General features: G+C 43.7%; 1 protein-coding gene across 1 annotated transcript in view; it reads right to left on the reverse strand.

The window, feature by feature from the left end:
- CUX2 (cut like homeobox 2) overlaps nucleotides 1-18254 on the reverse strand; it is a 414556-nt gene that overhangs the window by 141630 nt on the left and 254672 nt on the right. The window contains exon 5 of the mRNA XM_088449256.1: nucleotides 104-244. Coding sequence (XP_088305382.1) covers nucleotides 104-244 — 141 coding nt within the window. The remainder of the gene's footprint in view (nucleotides 1-103; nucleotides 245-18254) is intronic.

Genomic DNA, 18254 nt, shown 5'->3' on the forward strand with positions numbered 1-18254 from the left:
CACTATATTGAAAAAAAAAAATTTCTCATAAGAGATTTTATTTTCATTTAGTGGCAGTATCCATCTATCAAAATTAGCAAAATATACATATACATGCCAATACCTTTTCCAGCGGAGAAAAAGTCTGAGTGCTTCTTCCAGTGCCGGCTGATTTCCTTCACTGTCTTATTATCAGGATCTACATACTGAAGTTGTTGCAGACGATCTTCTAATCCACGTGCAGCCTCTAGTAGGGGAGCCGGGTCTGTACGGATTCAGAACAGGGAATAATTACAGAGATGTAATGGTTACTGCTTAATGCACATCTTTAGATTTAAATTCTCCAAAATGGCATCAGTGCACTTAATAAACCAGCTAGTTGTCGATTCATAGACATTAAAGGAAAATCATTGAAGATGAACAATCCTCACATCCACTGGATGTACTAAATAGCTTTCATTTTGTTTTTGTAATACTGATTTCTACAGAATAAACAAATGAATTACTAGGCAATGAACTAAGGGGAAGCATATTTATGAAAGTAATTTTGAAAGCACCAAATGCAAAATGTAAGCATTCCCATGATGTATGAAGGGCGTTCCGCTGCAGATATCGGCTGTGATCCCACATTTGCAAGCTCAAAAGTAGCTTTGTCAAATGTACTAATCTCCGGAATGCAAAGCATTCCAGCCTTGGCCCTGGTAGCCAATGACATCTTCAGATACTACTATTGCACTTTTTACTAGAGAGGGATCATTTGGACCCCTCTCCATAAGCCCATACTGACTAATGCGCCGCCCTTCGGCTAAATTCGAGTAAAAATATTCTATTTGCTTTGTGAATTTAGTCGTGATCTTCTCATCACACCTGCATTAAAAATGTGGAATGTGATTATTTGTCCACTAATTCAGAAGATGATATTTGGTCTTCAATCCCAAGCCCCTCTTTGTGTTGCAGCTTTATATTTCCCCTAACAGCTTGTCTTTGGGTGAGAGTGTAAGTAATAGACAAATATAATACCTGCCATGGGAATTATGGGAAATCAGTCAATTATATTGTCCATGGTCAATCTCCTTCCACTCCAACTTTTCAGTTTCAACTGACAATATATTTTGTTTTCATGAATTGAATTCTGCTGTTTGCAGACAGAGTTTGACCCCTACGCTGTACATCATTGCACAACACCACACTGCTCAGTGATTACTTCTGCTCCTCAGAAATAAGGTTACACTTTAAAGGACAAGAAAAATAAGCCACAACAAAGCAGACAATATGACTCATTCAAGTGGTTTGATAGCAACTCCAGGGCAGCTGACCCTCTTTTTATCAGAAGTAATGATTTATCACTCTCTATCTTCAAACAGTGCTACTGAAATGATCTTTACCAATCACAACATGGTATTAGGATGCATACTCTAATTGTGATTAAATGGTGATCGGAAGGTCGGATGGCCATAAAATCATCCCTTGTTGAGCTGGAGCTGGTAACTGGACAAGAGTGCCCCATTCCCAAGAAGCCATTTATTTCTGCTAGTAGATAAGTCATCCAGGCAATTTAATGGCTGGCTTGTTAACCCTTAGGACACCAGAGAAAGCACACTAGCAAGCTACACAAGAAAAGTAAATGTGTTAATTCAAATGCAGCATATAGCATGTATAATACCGAATAAATAAATACAATTATTTATTGATTTATTGTATCTATTATACCATTCAGGGAACATACATTATTATAACTATTATTATCATTGTATAAGGCACCAACATATATGTGTGTGTATATATATATATATATATATATATATAAAATTAGAACAGCAACAGAAGTACATTTGCACAAGAGTAATGCTTCTAAGAGTCGGCATGGGTCTGTTATGTATATCTGAAGCTACTATATTAATAAATACAATTATCTACAAATGTATCTATTCTACACAAATACATTTATAATTTCATATACAGAAATGTTTAGTTTTAATGGTACGTATTATTACTTATGTACACTTGTGCGCTCCTTTTCCATAGCTGTAACTTGATTCTGAATACAGACATAGAATGGATCATTGTACCTATTGACGAACAGCATGTGAATTAATATTTGCAGACAAGAAGTATCCCTTGAGCTTGGCTGATTCCGTCCAGTAAATAATACATTTTAGAATCATGACCCATGATTAATTTTCAGCTGTGTGATGGTTTCAGCTCAGAGTATGAGCAAATGTCAGTAACAAGTATCTTATAAGTGGTGTAGAGGGTAAAGCTGCATACACACACACAATGATTTTGTTACCAACGATTTTATGAACGATTGTCTGTCAGATTTTTTAAAGTGTAATGAACGATTTTTTTAAACTACAAATGATTTTTGCATATTCCCTTAATGAAAATCATTCAGTTGGTCAATCTGACTGAACTACAAAACTACAAACGTGAACGCTCATGTCGTTCATCGTTTTAACTCAGAAAGTGAACGATTTTTTCAACGATTGAACGATAAACGATATAGTTCTCGATAATCGTTCAAAAAATAGTTGTCTGTGTATGCACCTTTACAGTTTAGTTGGGTACACATCAGACTATATGTGTACCCAGCGATGCGACAGGCTGACATATCGGGTGGCCGGTTCACATGAAAGGATCCGATGCCGGACCGCCTGATATGTCGAAACCACCTGCATCCAGCTGCGTGGGGTCGTCGGTCGCACTGTCAGATTGAGCTGCATGTAGGGCCAACTAGACGATGCGACTGATGACCAAATGGAAGCGCGCATGGCCCGAGAGGGTACACATTAGGCAATTTTGACAATATATCGGACTGATCCGTTGGACCAGCCGAAATATCATCTAAAGTGTACCCAGCTTTTGAAAGTCCTAAATCCTCCAGTGCCTGTGGTTTGTATAGGGCTCCTTGTCTAGAATGGGTAGGAGGATCAATCTAATTAGCAGCAAGCTTACAAAAGCAATTTATTAAATGAAACTCGCAGACATCGTGCAAGTGTGCATACACAAAAAATGTGGTATTTAATTAAAAAAGCCAATTTGGGGCACTCGCAGCTAGGTTGCGTGACTTTTCTACATAAAGCGACCTAGGAGAAGTGCATGAAAAAGTGGGGGAACGAGTGCTCGCAAGCGGGTCGATGTTGGCCCAGTGCGCATGCGCACGAGGGAGCCGGCACCGTCGTGCGCATGCGCGAGACACGGATAGCGACGGCCAAGCCGTCGCTCCGGGTCTCGCTACAAAGGGGGCGTGCTGTCGATGGTGAGGTACACAGTTGCTTGCTATTACGTACTCAGGGCCTGATTCAGACCCGCTCGCAAGCGCTGAGTGCTCGCAAGTGGGTCGATGTTGGCCCAGTGCGCATGCGCACGAGGGTGCCGGCTCCATTGTGCGCATGCGCGAGACCCGGATAGCGACGGCTTGGGTCTCGCTACAAAGGGGGCATGCTGTCGATGGTGAGTGACAACACGCCCCCTTTGGTGGGCGTGCCGGGTGCGTGGATGGCCAGACGGAGGCGTTCACAAGTGATGTCAGTGGGAGTGCTCTCGGATCTGATAGAGCCGAAAGCACACCAGGGCACGCAAGCCCGATGGTCGCGATGGTCTTGACCATCGCGACTATCTTCTTGGCCGCTCGCTATAGCTGTGGGTGGTCACCCAGAGCTATGCGAGCGGCCAGGAGGCCGCTCAAAAAAAACAGAGGGCCGGCCCTGATTCAGAGCAAGCGCTCTGTCAGAGCGTCCGGCTCTGAATCAGGGCCTCTATTCCCAAGCTGAATCAGACTCTGTGTCTTGACATGTTTATCTTAAAATAAAGATTTTCCCTACTTTTTCACTTGCTCAGGGGTTGCACACAAAAAACGTGAATGTTCTCAGAAAAAGATATGCGAGAATTGAATTGCAAATGGTATTTGCTGTGAGAAAGGCTCGCAGAACCGAACTCATACCTAATTGAATGATCCCCTCCTAATCACCGAGTGTGGGTATCAGTACTAATTATAAAGTTATTTTACATATATATTATTTTCATTTATGCATTAAACATCATACTTAATAGTCAGAAAGAATAAGCATAACATCAACTACAATTATTGCGGTTACGTGTAGTCTACCATTCAAAGTGGCATAATAAAATAATTTGGACCTAGAATTATAAATTCCTAAGATAGCTGTATTACATCAGATTTCACCTACACACTACATGAATCATGCATAATGTTGCAACTGTTCCTCACACATAATGCTAATGCTCCATCATTATTTAGCAGGCTGCATTACTGCCTGGAACGTTCAGAATTGTTTCACTGTCCATGGTACTGACAATGTGTCAGGCTATATAAAGCAAACAACATTCACTTCTTAACTCAACAAAACAAAGCAAATGGTATCTTTACGAAAATAAATAATAAATGTATTTTTATTTGATGCATCTCCTAAAATCGGTTGTGACACCAAAAGGGTTAAACGTCACTAACAATGATTATAACACACTGTACTAGGGCTGTATATGGATTCTTTTAGAAATGCTAAGTACCAATTTTTTCCAGTTTTATAGTCTGCGGACCAAAAGTCACTATGATGTCTCTTTGTAGCTACACAGTAGTCTGCTCTATACTCTGATGAATATAGCATTCCCCTGATATGACAGGCTTTTATTTTTATAAACAATTACAATCTAACTAAAACAGGTTGACTGCACTGAAGATGCTTTGATCCAACAAATGAATGAAAAAGTTATATATGCACGGCTTGCAGGCTTCCTTTGCGATTATGCATCTTGTGGGAATATCATCCAGTCCATGATTTTTTTCACGTAACTTGGAGATATAACAAAACAAATAACCTTTATTTCACATTCATATTGAATAAGAGAGGCTGGGCATTACAACCCTATCAGATAATGATCCAATTCAGGGCAGCTATTCAGTATAGTTCAACAGCTGATCGACTGTAACCCTTGTCTCCAAGCAAATGCCAAATAAAGCACCTGACTCAACCTCCTCTTGGGGAGATGTAATATCCAGACTCAAATGCCCATAAGGTATCGCAGTGTTTAAGTAAGCTTTAGTGAGGAGCACTTTCAACTCTCTCATTCCGATCTTACCACTCCTTAGTACACAGTCAGTGTGGGTTAATTTATCCCCATTGGTTTGATACTGCGAGGCAGACTGACGATGTCCAGCAGATACAGGGGGTCATTCAGAGTCGGGCGCAACCCACTCGATGTTGCCCCACTGGGCATGCACACAACGGTGCCGGCTCCATCGTGCGCATGCGCGAGACACGGCTAGCGATGGGTGCTCCGTCGCTAGGGGTCTCGCAGCGGACGGGGCGAGCTGACGATGGTGAGTAACAGCTCGCCCCGTTTGGGAGGCGGGCCGGGGGCGTGCCTGCCCAAACGGAGGCGTTCCCGCCAGAACTCTTGCCATTTGGGGGTGGCCCATTGACATCATTGCTGATGTCAGTGGGAAGCTTCCTTCTCGATCAGAGCAGGAAGCTCCCTGGGGCTTACGAGTGCCCAGACCCAACCTTAGGGTCTGGTCGTAAGCCCCGATGGTCGCGATGGTCTTGACCATAGCGACCATCACCCATGTCGGTCGCTAGAGCCGTGGGTGTTAACCCACAGCTTAGCGATCGACAAGGAGGCGGTCGTTCAGGATGCAAGCGGCCACCCTGATTCAGTGCGACCGCTTGCAACTAAAGACCGCCTCAGAATGAGGTCGACAGTCTCTAGGAGGGAGTATGTCTGATTCCATTGGTTCCAGTCCGATATCCCGTATCATCAGTTCCAGTCAGATACCCGATTCCTGCTGGTTCCGGTCTCTCTGCACTTGTGTGCCTCAAGCACCTATCATCAATTTCTGTCAAGACGCCGGCTGTCCCACCAGTGCCTTCAGTCGCCAGCAGCCACATCTTACTTTCCAGTACATACAAGTGCATCTGATACATATCACATTCCTATCCCAGTCCATAAGCAGAGACTACTTAAGACCATCCAGCTTTCGTCAATAGCCTCAAATCCAGTTCCACAAACAAATTCAAGCTCAAGCGTGACAGCATTGTAGTTATTTATATAGCAGTGGTTCTCAAGCTCGGTCCTCAGGACTCCACACAGATCCACAGGCGGAGCTAATTATTTTACTTGTGAATCTGTGGTGAGACCTGGAAAACATGCACTGTGTGGGGTCCTGAGGACTGAGTTTGAGAATCTGTGCTTTATAGCAAAGAAAACTAATCTAAGTTGCATGATACTCCAATGTAAAGCAAAGAGTAGGATGCAGGCTGAAGGGCATCTCCCCACAGAACCGTAACTAGACTTTTTGGTGCCCTGTGCCAGAGAGAGCATTGGCGCCCCCTCCCCCCATTTTTTCAATAGGGACACGAGATAATGCACCTGAAAAAGGGCCATGGCCTCATGGGGAAGGGCCAGGGCAGAGATCGGGGAGGCCAGGAGATGCTGGGGATAAAAGAAGAGGAAGCTACAAGTGAGAATGATAAAAAACAGGAAAATTGACAGGCTCAAATAGCACCCCATGTCCTGCGGTGCCCTGTGCCATGGCACTGGTCGCACTACTCTAGTTACGGCCCTGTCTCCACATGCTCATACTATTTTAAAAACACATCAACTTGCCAAAAATAATTCTCCAATAAATATCAAAATACATATTGTTTAGCAAAGTAAGTGTACATGTTAGCACAGGAAGGGGCAGCATTAGAGCCCATTTAAACTACGTGTAGTTGAAGTAAAAAAAAAAAAAAAACATTAATAAAAAAAATAATAGGGGAAACAAAAAATCAAATAGTAAGGGAAAATGGCCGCCGCGGCCATTTTCCCGGTGACCTGCGCATCCGCTATAGACTCTGGGCACACTCTAGTGCCCAGAGTCTATACTCCGCCACTGGCCGCGCACAGCTCAGTACGCTGCCGGCTGCCGAATGGAGAGGAGGGGGCCCGTGATGGAGACTGCACACGGGTCCCCTCCTCACTAGAAACGCCTCTGATCCACATGTATATGAGCCCCAAAGCAGTTAGAAAGATCTTTTTGTTTATGAAAACACACTGATACTTTTCAGAAAATGCACGTACCCATAGGGATCATTGTGCCTTATAACCAATGCAGGGAAATTATACTAATGATTTCATTTGAATGTACATATCTCTGTTTTTTCCTTTATATAGCAGCTACATAATGGGGGTAAGTTGCAATCAGGGAGATTACTAGGGGTAAATTTACTAAGATTCGAGATTGGTTGAGATGACAATCTCTGGAGAGTTTAGGCATGATTGCCATCTCGCAAATTTACTAAAGGCAAAGGGCCTCATTCAGACCCACTCGCAAGCGGCTGTCCGCCTGCAAGTGGGTCGATGGTGTGCACTGCGCATTCGCACGACGGAGGGAGCTCCATTGTGCGCATGCGCCAGACGCGACGAGCGAAGGACTTTCCTTCGCTCGTTGTGTCTGATCAAAGGGGGCGTGCTGTCGATGTTGACTGACAGCACGCCCCCTTTGGTGGGCGTGCCGGGGGCGTGCCTCCCAGACGGGGGCGTTCCCAAGGGAACGCCTACCGTCAGAAGCCGGCCCACTGACATCACTAGTGATGTCAGTGGGAGTGATTTTGGCTCTGATAGAGCCAAAATCACTCCGGGCCTTGCGATTGAGAAACTCAACCGCAGGCTCCGGCTCGCAGTGGCGATGGTCGCGATGGTCAAGACCATCGTGGCCATCAACCTGCACGCTCGTATAGGCTGTGGGTGGTGACCCACAGCTATACGAGCGTCCAGGAGGACGCTCCATAATTATGGAGGTGGGCCCTGATTCAGAGCGAGCGCTCTGGTCAGAGCGTCCTGCTCTGAATCAGGGCCAAAGTCGGGTGAGTTACAGAGAGATTTCTCTCTTCTCACTCGTAAAACTCGGGTGAGATACCAAACTTGAATCAACTCACCAACGGGACAACTCGGGAGTACTTTTCACCTAAAATATACAGCTCTCAAATTTACCAAGAATCGGGATGACAAGTTCGGGTGAGATGACAGCAAAGTCTCTGCTTTTCAAACTCTCCACCTTCTGAGCTGCGAGTTTGGCAGAAACATACACAAATCGTGATTTGTGTAGGTTTCTGTCTGTAAATAGTTAAATTAGGGTTAAACGTTTAAAAAAATATGACGTAGTGTCCCCCCCAAAAGCATAACCAGCCCCGGACTGGTCAGCCATTCCTGGTTCCTAAAATTACGGGGAACAAAACTAGTAGGGTTCCACCGTAATTTAAGAACCAGCACCAGGCTGCACGGTCAGTCCTGGTTTTAAATATAAGGAGGGGGAAATTGCGTAGGGGTCCCCCTATATTTAAAACCAGCACCAGACCCAAACCGACCGTGGTGTAATGCCACAGCCAGGAGACCCTATTACCAGGTCTCCAGGGCCAAAGCATTCTCACCCCAAGCCGGTCAGGCCAAGCTGGGGACCTGAGGGGAGGTGGGGATCCCCGAAAAAAGGGGTCGCTAGTTCTTAACTTTGTCCCCCAACTTTAATTTTTTTGCCTCCAAAACGAAAGTACTTTTTTTGACACAGTTTACCTTTGGGGGGCTGTCCCAAGGCTGCAGGGGTGTTACCGCAACTTTGCACCCCAAAGCCCCAATTCTGCATTTTTTTCCGCCTCCAATTAGAGGCGGACCTTTTCAGCTGGTTACAAGGTGCAGACTTTTCGCACCGGCGCAGACTTTTCGCACTCAAGTCCAAATTTATGAGCTGGCAGGTGCAGTTTCTCTGCCCTAGTACAGCCTCCTGTGTGAGCAGCTGTGCGTCTTTGTAAGCAGCCACCTTCAGCGACATGCCCGCATCGGCTTTGACACCTCCGTTACCACCCAGGAAAACTCACTATAATTCTCAGGCCTGCATCTGATGCTGTGTCTCTGGGTGCAGACAGCCTGGGCAGGGCCGTAATTAGGGAAGTGCGACCTGTGCCATGGCCCAGGAGTACCCCTATCTCTTCCCTGGCTCTTCCCCATAAAGCCATGGCCCTTTTTAGGTGCACGATCCTATATACTTATTTAAAAAATGAAGGGGGAGGGGGCGCCAATGCTTTTTTTGGCACAGGGCACCAAAAAGTCTAGTTACGGCTCTGAGTCTGGGTGCATGCGCAGTGCGACTCAGACGCATAAAACATTGGTTAACTGCTTGCATATTGGCGCTAAGTCCACCTCTGTATAAGGTCCAGTATGTCTAGGATAGGGAACATTGGCGACAAAGCCACAATCTGGAACCCAAGAGGTCTGTATAGGGCCTGGTTTTTAGAAAGCAAAAGTTGTTTCTTTTTGTAGATAGGCAGCAGACTATTCACCTTTATCACAAGTTGTGATCACATTCACATCCTCATACGGCATGGATGTATCTCATCATATAAACATGCACTGACTGATCCTTGCGCTGAAACACATATGCAGCCAACTAAATTTACCAACATCAACTTTTTCTATTATATATATCCCGAAATATCTAAAGAAAATTAAACTAACAAACATCAACTAATATGCTGCCTGGTTTGTCCAAATGGCAGAGAAAAAGGCACTAGAAAATTAAGGGCAATTCTGAGGAGCCCTACACTTTAGCCGATCAGGTACAATATATACATATAGTAGCATATGACCAAAACAATTTATTCAGGTTGTACGTTTGTCTAGAACATGTTGAAGATGATTCCTCTGACCAGGTCACCTTCCACATCAGCTCATTATACACTGTCTGTGCTCTTTCCATCAGTGTATACATGCATTGCCAGGTATGATATGCAGCTTATGCACTGACACCCGTCTATAATATCATACTTTGTAGAGTTTTCATTGGACTGTTTTTGATGGCCGTTTGTCTTTAATTGGCCGATTGCTTGCATGCTCTACAGTAATATGCTTGGTGCCCCTCACTTACCTGTTTCCACGTGATCAAACCACATTTCAACGGAACCAAAAAGGGGTCACTTGTTAATATTCCACATCTCTCTCTCAAACTCTCAGCATATGTTTTGCTGGTTATGGGCTAAATATAGCACATTGTTAATAAACCGATTTTAACCCAATCTGTTCAGAAAAATCAGAGTATACAGTGTAATTATATTTCAGATGAGAGCATACTTTACCCCTCCTTTTCCTGGGACTCAGAGCTGTTTCAAGCATACTTAGCAGACACTAATCTCTTTAAAACAAACATCACCAAGTAATTGTTCTCCACATTTTGCTGATATTTATTTGTGTTTCATTGCAGAGCAATAAAAGTCAATGAAAAGCATCTACATATTACTTGTGTATGCTCTGGATTTATCTGCACAGATGGATGGAATATTTATGGTGGCTGTTTCCAGCTAATCAGAGTGTGAAACTGCTAAACTGCTGGCAAGGGCCCTATATCAAAATACAAAGATGCTTTAAGGTTCAGCGTGTTGCAAAATATTCTGCCGTTCAGATTTCCGTGCAGGACCAGATGGATGTTAAAATGACAAACAAACCCTCTACATCAGACTTGAACCCAAGCAAATAAATCATTATATTTTCTTTGTTTTCCAGAAGAAGGATGGCATCAGAATGTTTTAAAAACAGATTGCTGATGCAGAAAACAAAAGTCAGCCTTTAAATGTGTGCAGATTTTTTTAGGGGAATGGGGTTAGACCTAACAAAAATTATATGTATGCCCCATGAATTCTTGAATTTGTCTACTTTATGAGACCTTCACACAACTGCTAGGAGACTATTAATGGATCTATCAACCTTTCTGTAAAAAAAAGTGTTTTTCTAATGTTACTTACTTTCTTCACTCTACAATTCATTTTGTTTTTAAAAATACGGCGTAAACTTTGATACTTTTAAAATATTGTAATGTACTATCTGCCCCGTAAGCTGTAATCTGTATATGTTCAGTGCTTTAGGTCTTTCTCATGTTTTGTTGCACAGTCCATGCACAATTTAGTAGTTTTTCTCTGAAATGCTATTTTATTAATATCTTACTGCAGATTAGGCCTCCAGAATTGTACATAGTAGTTGAAGTGAGGCCTTAAGTGTTATAAAGTGGAAATATAACCTCCCTCTATATGATAATAATATCCTCCTATACAAGCAAGTATTCTACTGCCTTTTCCCACAGTCTGCTCATCATATCACCTGAGGCTACAAGGTGTCTTTTCTCCATTAATACATCACCATTCATTCTACTATTCTTCTTTTGGATTTCTGTGCCACCCTAATGTGTGCATGCCCCTTTCCTCCACCATTACGCCTCTCCATTGAAAGGGAGGTGAAAATGCATATTGGGGCCTTCTCTGGACATGACCTTTGTCTCATTCTTTAGCCTCACATTCATTCATTCCACCATCTCTGAGTTGAATACCAGGATTCTCAGATTATAAATTCATATACTGTGGGATACTGTAACAAATACCTTGCTACAATCTACTGAACCACCAAAAGCACTTTAGTAACAAAGTAAAAAATATCCACTAGATTTATTTGGCATATTCTCCCAGAAACAAGTCCACTCTGCCTTGGATATTGCAATTTACTTGACTATGAGGGGTAAATTTACTAAGATGTAAGTTCTATTAAGAAGTGATGTTGCCCATAGCAACCAACCAGATTCCAGGTATTATCTTCTAAAAGGTGCTAGATAAATGAGAATTAAAATCTGATTGGTTGCTATGGGCAACATCACTTCTTAATAGAACTCCCGGCTTAGTAAATTTACCCCTAAGTAATCAAAACAATGTTTTCTATTTTATTTAATTTTTTTAAAAGAGATTCCATACATTTCCCTGTCACTGATACAAACCTCACAGGCCTGGTTATCCCAGTGTCAGTTTAGTGGAATTACATTTCCCATTTCCAGTCGCCTGGAACTGTAAGCACTCCCTGGGTAATGTCACACTGAGGGTGTGACTATATATCCCAGTAGTGTTCCCAGTAATTCTAAAATGTCATGATGCCCCACAACCACCCCTAAATATACGTCCTCATTGCAGCCTACACAAGTGACAGGTGAGAAGGGCACAGGAGAGGACTTGGCTGTCGACTCGAGACAATGGGACATTCCCCCGAAATAGGGACAGGTGGGAGTTATGTTATTTATCCAACAGAAACCTTTATACATAATTTTAAACTACTTATGATATATGCAGACAAATAAGGGAAAGGCCAAATACCATAGGTACTGATGTAAGTTCCAGCTCTATGTCAATGCATAACAAATAGAAATGCGTTGGGATATAACTGAAGCTGTGCCATGCAATGATATCCTCTACATACAGTATATATTTGTGAATGTTATATTATATTTGTCACTTGTTTCTGGACAGGAACTGTTAGAGAGTTAATATCTGTTATGTCCAGCTAGTAGCTGCTATCTGGTCTTTTTGGTGGGTGATCTTATGAAACAGAACTAATATAAGCAGTTTTACCTAATGCCCAATCCAAACGTCCAATGATACAACAGGCGGTGGAGTGGTATGCATTAAAAAACAGTAGAGGTGATGATACTTCACTAGCTAATAATCCTTATGAAGAGATGGAGTGATAGCTAGTATTAGCCATATTAAGAAACCACAATACTTCCAACGTTCTATTGTCTAAACTACAGCATTTGTATACACCAATTTTGAGTAATGTCTGTTTATTTAAGCAAAAGAAGAAACAGGATCACAAGCAGTTTGTGCAGAGGTAAGCAGGTGCATGCAGAACAGTATGTCTTCCCTCTGTCAGCATTACACCATCATTAGCTAGTGTCTGCTCAGCAGGGTGTGTCATTATGTCTCCCAAGGCTGGTGTAATTATACATTGACATAATTAACCCAGCAAGCCCATTAGGCAGCCCGGTGAAAAATTCATCTATAATTATTTGTTGTGTGCATGCTAATGAGTCCATCTGTACCACCATTGTACAACACGAGCAAATTAATTTACAAGTCTGGATTTTTTTAATAAGTTTGAAAGAAATACTTGCTATTGTGGCAAATTATATGGAAGCGTATAGGTAAAAGAAAGGACCGCAGTGTCGGACTGGGGCATAAAGGGCCCACAGGGGAATGCAAAAGCAGGGGCCCGCAAAAGGGACATGACCAGCCTTTTGTAGGTGTGACCATCAAATGGAGGGGTGTGGTCATCCAATATTAAAATAATGGTTGTGGATAGAACCCCTTCAGTAGATGTACCCTGACGCCATCAGTTACTATCCACGTGGACATAGAGTAGGAATAGTCACCTGTGGCGAGCGAAGTGGGCCCGCAAGTGTACAAATTTCTACTATTGGCGGTCATATAGTACAGTTGAGACAATTTAACAGCTCTGTCAGGGCATGGAACCGCATTTCTGCCCTCACTCAACTACACGTCCGATACATCTTCTAAAGGGGATCTATACACAACCATTAAATAATATCAATAATCCGTGCCCCCTTTATAAAAATATCAATAATAGGAGTCCCTATTATTAGATTAATAATATACATGGTTAACACACACCCAAACACAAACATGTATATGCTGTATTCACAGTATATACATATATAAATATACTGTATATATATATATACATATATATATATATATACAGGTATATATATAAATATTATGCACATGCATAGTGGCCCTGATTCAGAGCCGGATGCGCACTCTGAATCAGGGTGGTTTTTTTTGGGTTTTTTGGAGCGGCCTTCTGGCGAGCAAACAGGATGATGGTCGCGATGGTCAAGACCATTGCGACCATCAGGCTTGCGACGAGACCCTTGTGGTAGGGTCTCGTGGCCGCAAGCCCCAGAGAGCTTCTGGCTCTAATGTCAGTGGGGCTGGTGATGTCAGTGGGGCCGCCCACAAACGGCAGGCGTTCGCATGGGAACGCCTCCGTTTGTGATGCTACCCCCACGCCGCGCCTCCAAAACGGTGCGAGCTGTCGATCAAAATCGACAGCCGTCCCCTTTTGGTGCGAGACCCGGGGTGACGGAGCGCCCGACGCTAACCGGGTATCGCGCATGCGCACGTCAGAGCCGGCTCCAGCTTGCGCATACGCAGTGGCCTAACATCGACCCACTCGCGAGCGCATAGCGCTCGCGAGCGGGTCTGAATCAGGACAAGTGTACATAACCATACCTATACATAGAATACATGTACATATGCATAGCAGGCATACACAAAAACCTTTACATATAATACATATACATAGTATACACATGCATAGCATACAAATATATAAATATACATAGTATATGGATATATATATATACATATATATATATACATAGTTTACATGCGGGATGTAGTTAGGAAACCGGCGGTCGAAATGCTTACCGCCGGCTTCCCGACTGTGAAATCCCAGCATGGGACTGATTATAGGCGTTTAAATACTGACACCTATCATCAGCCCCCCGCCGAAATATCTGATGCCCGGCAGGTAAGCCGGGCGTCGGGAGCGTTTAGCCGCAAGTGTGGGGGTGGGCTTAGGGATTCCCGGGGGCTTAGGGTTAGGCACCCCCCCCCGCTTATCATTTTATCACTACTGATAATGAATGGTGGATTGATGGGTACAAAATGCTGCTAACTGATGTTTCTATTATTAGGTAATTTATTGTACCACATATACAACTTAATATTTTGCCGGCTCAGGAGTATAAGATTTCTTTCTCCATTGATTTTACTATTTAAATTCTTTGAATCTTTGTTATGTATTGTGTGTTTTGTATATTGTATTATATGTGTGTCAATTGGGTGAAATGTGGATATTTAACTATGTGCGACCCAATGTTTTAGAAATTTGAAATAAAAGCTATATTTTACTGGTATACATATACTCTTCCTGCCCCCTAACTTTTCAGATCTAATAGTGCTCACCAATTTTGGACTTAGGTTTAGGCACCCCTGGGGGGACGTTAGGGTTAGGCACCTCTAAGTGAGGGTTAGGGTTAGGAGAGGGTTAGCAATGGCCTACTTACCTTCCCCATCGGGATCTTCAGCTGCCGGCCTTCCGGCGTCAGTATTTCATCCGCCGGGCTTAGGTCTGGCGGTGATTCATACCGATTCCTTACATACATACATACACATACATAGTATACAAATACATTCACACATACATAGTATACATATACAGTGTATATTCTGTATAATATATATATATATATATATACACCCTGTATAAACCTATACATAGAGTAGGATGGGAGGGGTTTACAAAAGGAGCAGGCAGGGGGTTACAAGAAGGTCTGTTACTTTCGAGGGATAAGGATTCCAAGGATTGGGATGCAGAGAAAAGGAACATGTGTAGGGGTGGGTGGGAAGAGTTACACTTATTAACTGTCTTTTGCTATCTGCAGCCATGCTCATCATGGCAGGTGACTGGAGTCTTTTTTTGCAAGGAGAGATGAATCATGCTGCATGATACACAGCAGCTTCCAGCCAGCCCTACACTCACTGTGACTTGTGTCGGACAGAGCGCAGTACACTGCAGGCCACGTAGTTGTGCAGGGAAAGGGAAGCCAGTGCTGAGTCCTTGGAGAGAGAGGGGGGGTGGGGTGGTGTCTTGGAGAGACAACATACATCATTGGTGGCTGGTCTTGGGGGAGGGGCAGCAACTTGCCGGGACTCTGTCTGTAGACAAGAAGATTATGTGAACAAACTAGTGAGTAGCACAGAATGCCCCACAGGTGATTGAGACAGCCCAGTGCAGGAGGGGAGCAATCAGCAGCCAAGTCAGTCAACTCGACAGCCAGCTATAACCCTGCCGGTGATCTGGGCTAGGTCCAGTCCTCTCGCAAAAGAGGGCGTGGCTATGAAACAGCGGGGCCCACCGGGGATCTCCCAGAATCCCCGGCGGCCCAGTCTGAGCATGAAGGACCGTATGGGCTTACAGGAAGTGAGATGATCTCCACAGTTTCTAGAATGAGAGACATGACATAACTGTACCAGCCTCCTAATGACCAATGATTGGGAGTAAATGGTAGAGAAAAGCACCATGTATGTTGCTTGAGATAAGACACCATGTGCTAGGGTTGGAACAGAAACCATCTATTTTAGCCACGCGCTCTATGATCCTAGGTTATTAGATACATAAGGAAGAAAGAAAACCGTAAATAATTGGTAAGCTATATACTTCCCAACTCTCCCTGATTGTCAGCGAGACTCCCTGAAATAGGAGCAATCTCCCTGACTTCCGGAAGAGCCTAGTAATCTCCCTGATTGCACCTTACCCCCATTATGAAGCTGGTTTATATAAAAGAAAAAACAGAGATATGTACATTCAAATGGGATCATTAGTATCATTTCCTTGCATTGGTTATAAGGCACAATGATCCCTATGGCTACATGCATTGTCTGTACAGTATCAGTGTTTTCATCAACAAATAGATGTTATTAACTGCTTTGTGGCTCATTTACACTTGCATGTAAATCAGTGCTATGGCACCACCCAGATGTAGCAGTACACGCCACTTTACCACCGCGCTCCTAGGTGCTGCTTTCACAATCTCCCTGAAATGCTTTTTCAAAAGTAGGCAAGTATGCTGCGGACTGACCAGGGGCACCAAGAGGGGGGGTGGAAACAAGTACTAATTACCCAGGCTTGCTAGAGGGGCCAGGTCCGGCACCGCTCCCCCCCCCCTCCATCTTACCTCACAGCAGCCCAGCACATGCTGCTCTGTGCTGGGCTGCAATAGGAGACTGCTAGCAGCTGCTGAGCATCATCACCAGCAGTCTCCTTTGTCTGTGGGGGGAAGCGATCACACTGATCGCATCCCGCCCTCTTGGCTGTGAGCCGGGCTGAGGGGCTCACAGCGCCCCTCTTCCCATCAATTTTTTTTTTCCTGTAACCTAAGGGAGCCTGGCCATGCCTCCCCCGATTAGGCCATGCCCCCTTTCCCCTGGGCCCAACGTGGCTCTTGACGCCCCTGGGACTGACAGTGGAGCATGTCAGCTCATGGTTAAGAGGGAAGTAATCTTAAAAAGAACAATAAGCCTAAAACATAAGATGACTTATATAGAATAGCTACTAATAGCATTCACAAATGTATATGTAAAGGTTCCCGGATGCTGAGGGAATTTAAGATGTTGGATAATGTGTTTAAATTTGCTATGTAGTTTGGGTGCAGGTTTCCTCCTATAGGATTAAGCTGGCCACAATAATGCTGGTCAGTGTTTAGTATCACACTAAAATCGGTTGATTAAAGAGGACAAAATTCTTTCCATTTGTTCTTCCAATTGCAATTAACTACATGCCTCACTATTGGGCATTATGACATGTGGCTTATACTAGCTTCCTCGAGAAAGCCTCTGGCGAAACGTGCGTCGGCCTACACAAATGTACACACACACGCATACATATATACACACATACATATATACACACACATACATTACACATTCACTGCCACTTACCTTGCAGACCTGGCAGCATGTAATTAGGCCCCTCCCCCTAACAAAAAATGCAGCGAATCGTGGGTCAATCGAAGGGAGGAAGCAAATGACGCAATGCTAACTGAATCTACTTGAATCGCATCATACTTTCTCCGCCACCTCCCTATTGACCTGTGAATTGCAGCATTTTGCCATGAGTGGGCGGGGCTTAAGAGCATGATGCCTACTCTGGACTCTGTCAGAGACAGGGGGGTTTCTGGGTACTCAGACCCCCCCTGCGTGCACTATTGCTATACACACAGACTCTATAGGGCCTATTCGTCATCACATAAATGGCCCATTACACATGCAAAAACGTGAAGTTTCCGCATATATTTAACGGGCCATTCATTATTAGGGGTCTGATAGGACCGCCTAATATTCAGCAAACTCTAAAAACTCAAAGTTTTCTGAGTTTTCTTGCGAGAACAGATGCCATCTTTGCATGCGCAAAAGCCGGCAACGTGGGAGGTAAGTAACGGAGCTACTGAAGGAGCAGTGTTACTAATCGCGGAGCTGTTTTTCGAAGCTGCTATTCCCTGCACCGGAGCAAAGCTGAATTGCTCCGGTGATAACTATCCCCAGCGGCGAGTTGGATACTTAATCAACAGGCACCATCTGGCCCCCGATGATGAATAGGTCCCTTAGGCACATAACAAAAGACCAATGCTTTTTTTGTATGGAAAGAGTGCAGTTACTTACCTCCATTTACACATTGCTTCCACATGGAAAAAGTCTTCAGATGCTTATTTTATTAATTTTCTAAAATTATTTGATTTCTTCCAGCTCCTGGAACTAGTGATAGCAATTAAAAAGGACACAAGAAAAAGGTGCCAGTACTGCTAGCTACAACACACCTGAAAAAAAGCA

Source organism: Taudactylus pleione, unplaced genomic scaffold, assembly GCF_031769625.1.
Source record: "Taudactylus pleione unplaced genomic scaffold, aTauple2 ptg000479l, whole genome shotgun sequence".
Classification (NCBI taxonomy): domain Eukaryota; kingdom Metazoa; phylum Chordata; class Amphibia; order Anura; family Myobatrachidae; genus Taudactylus; species Taudactylus pleione.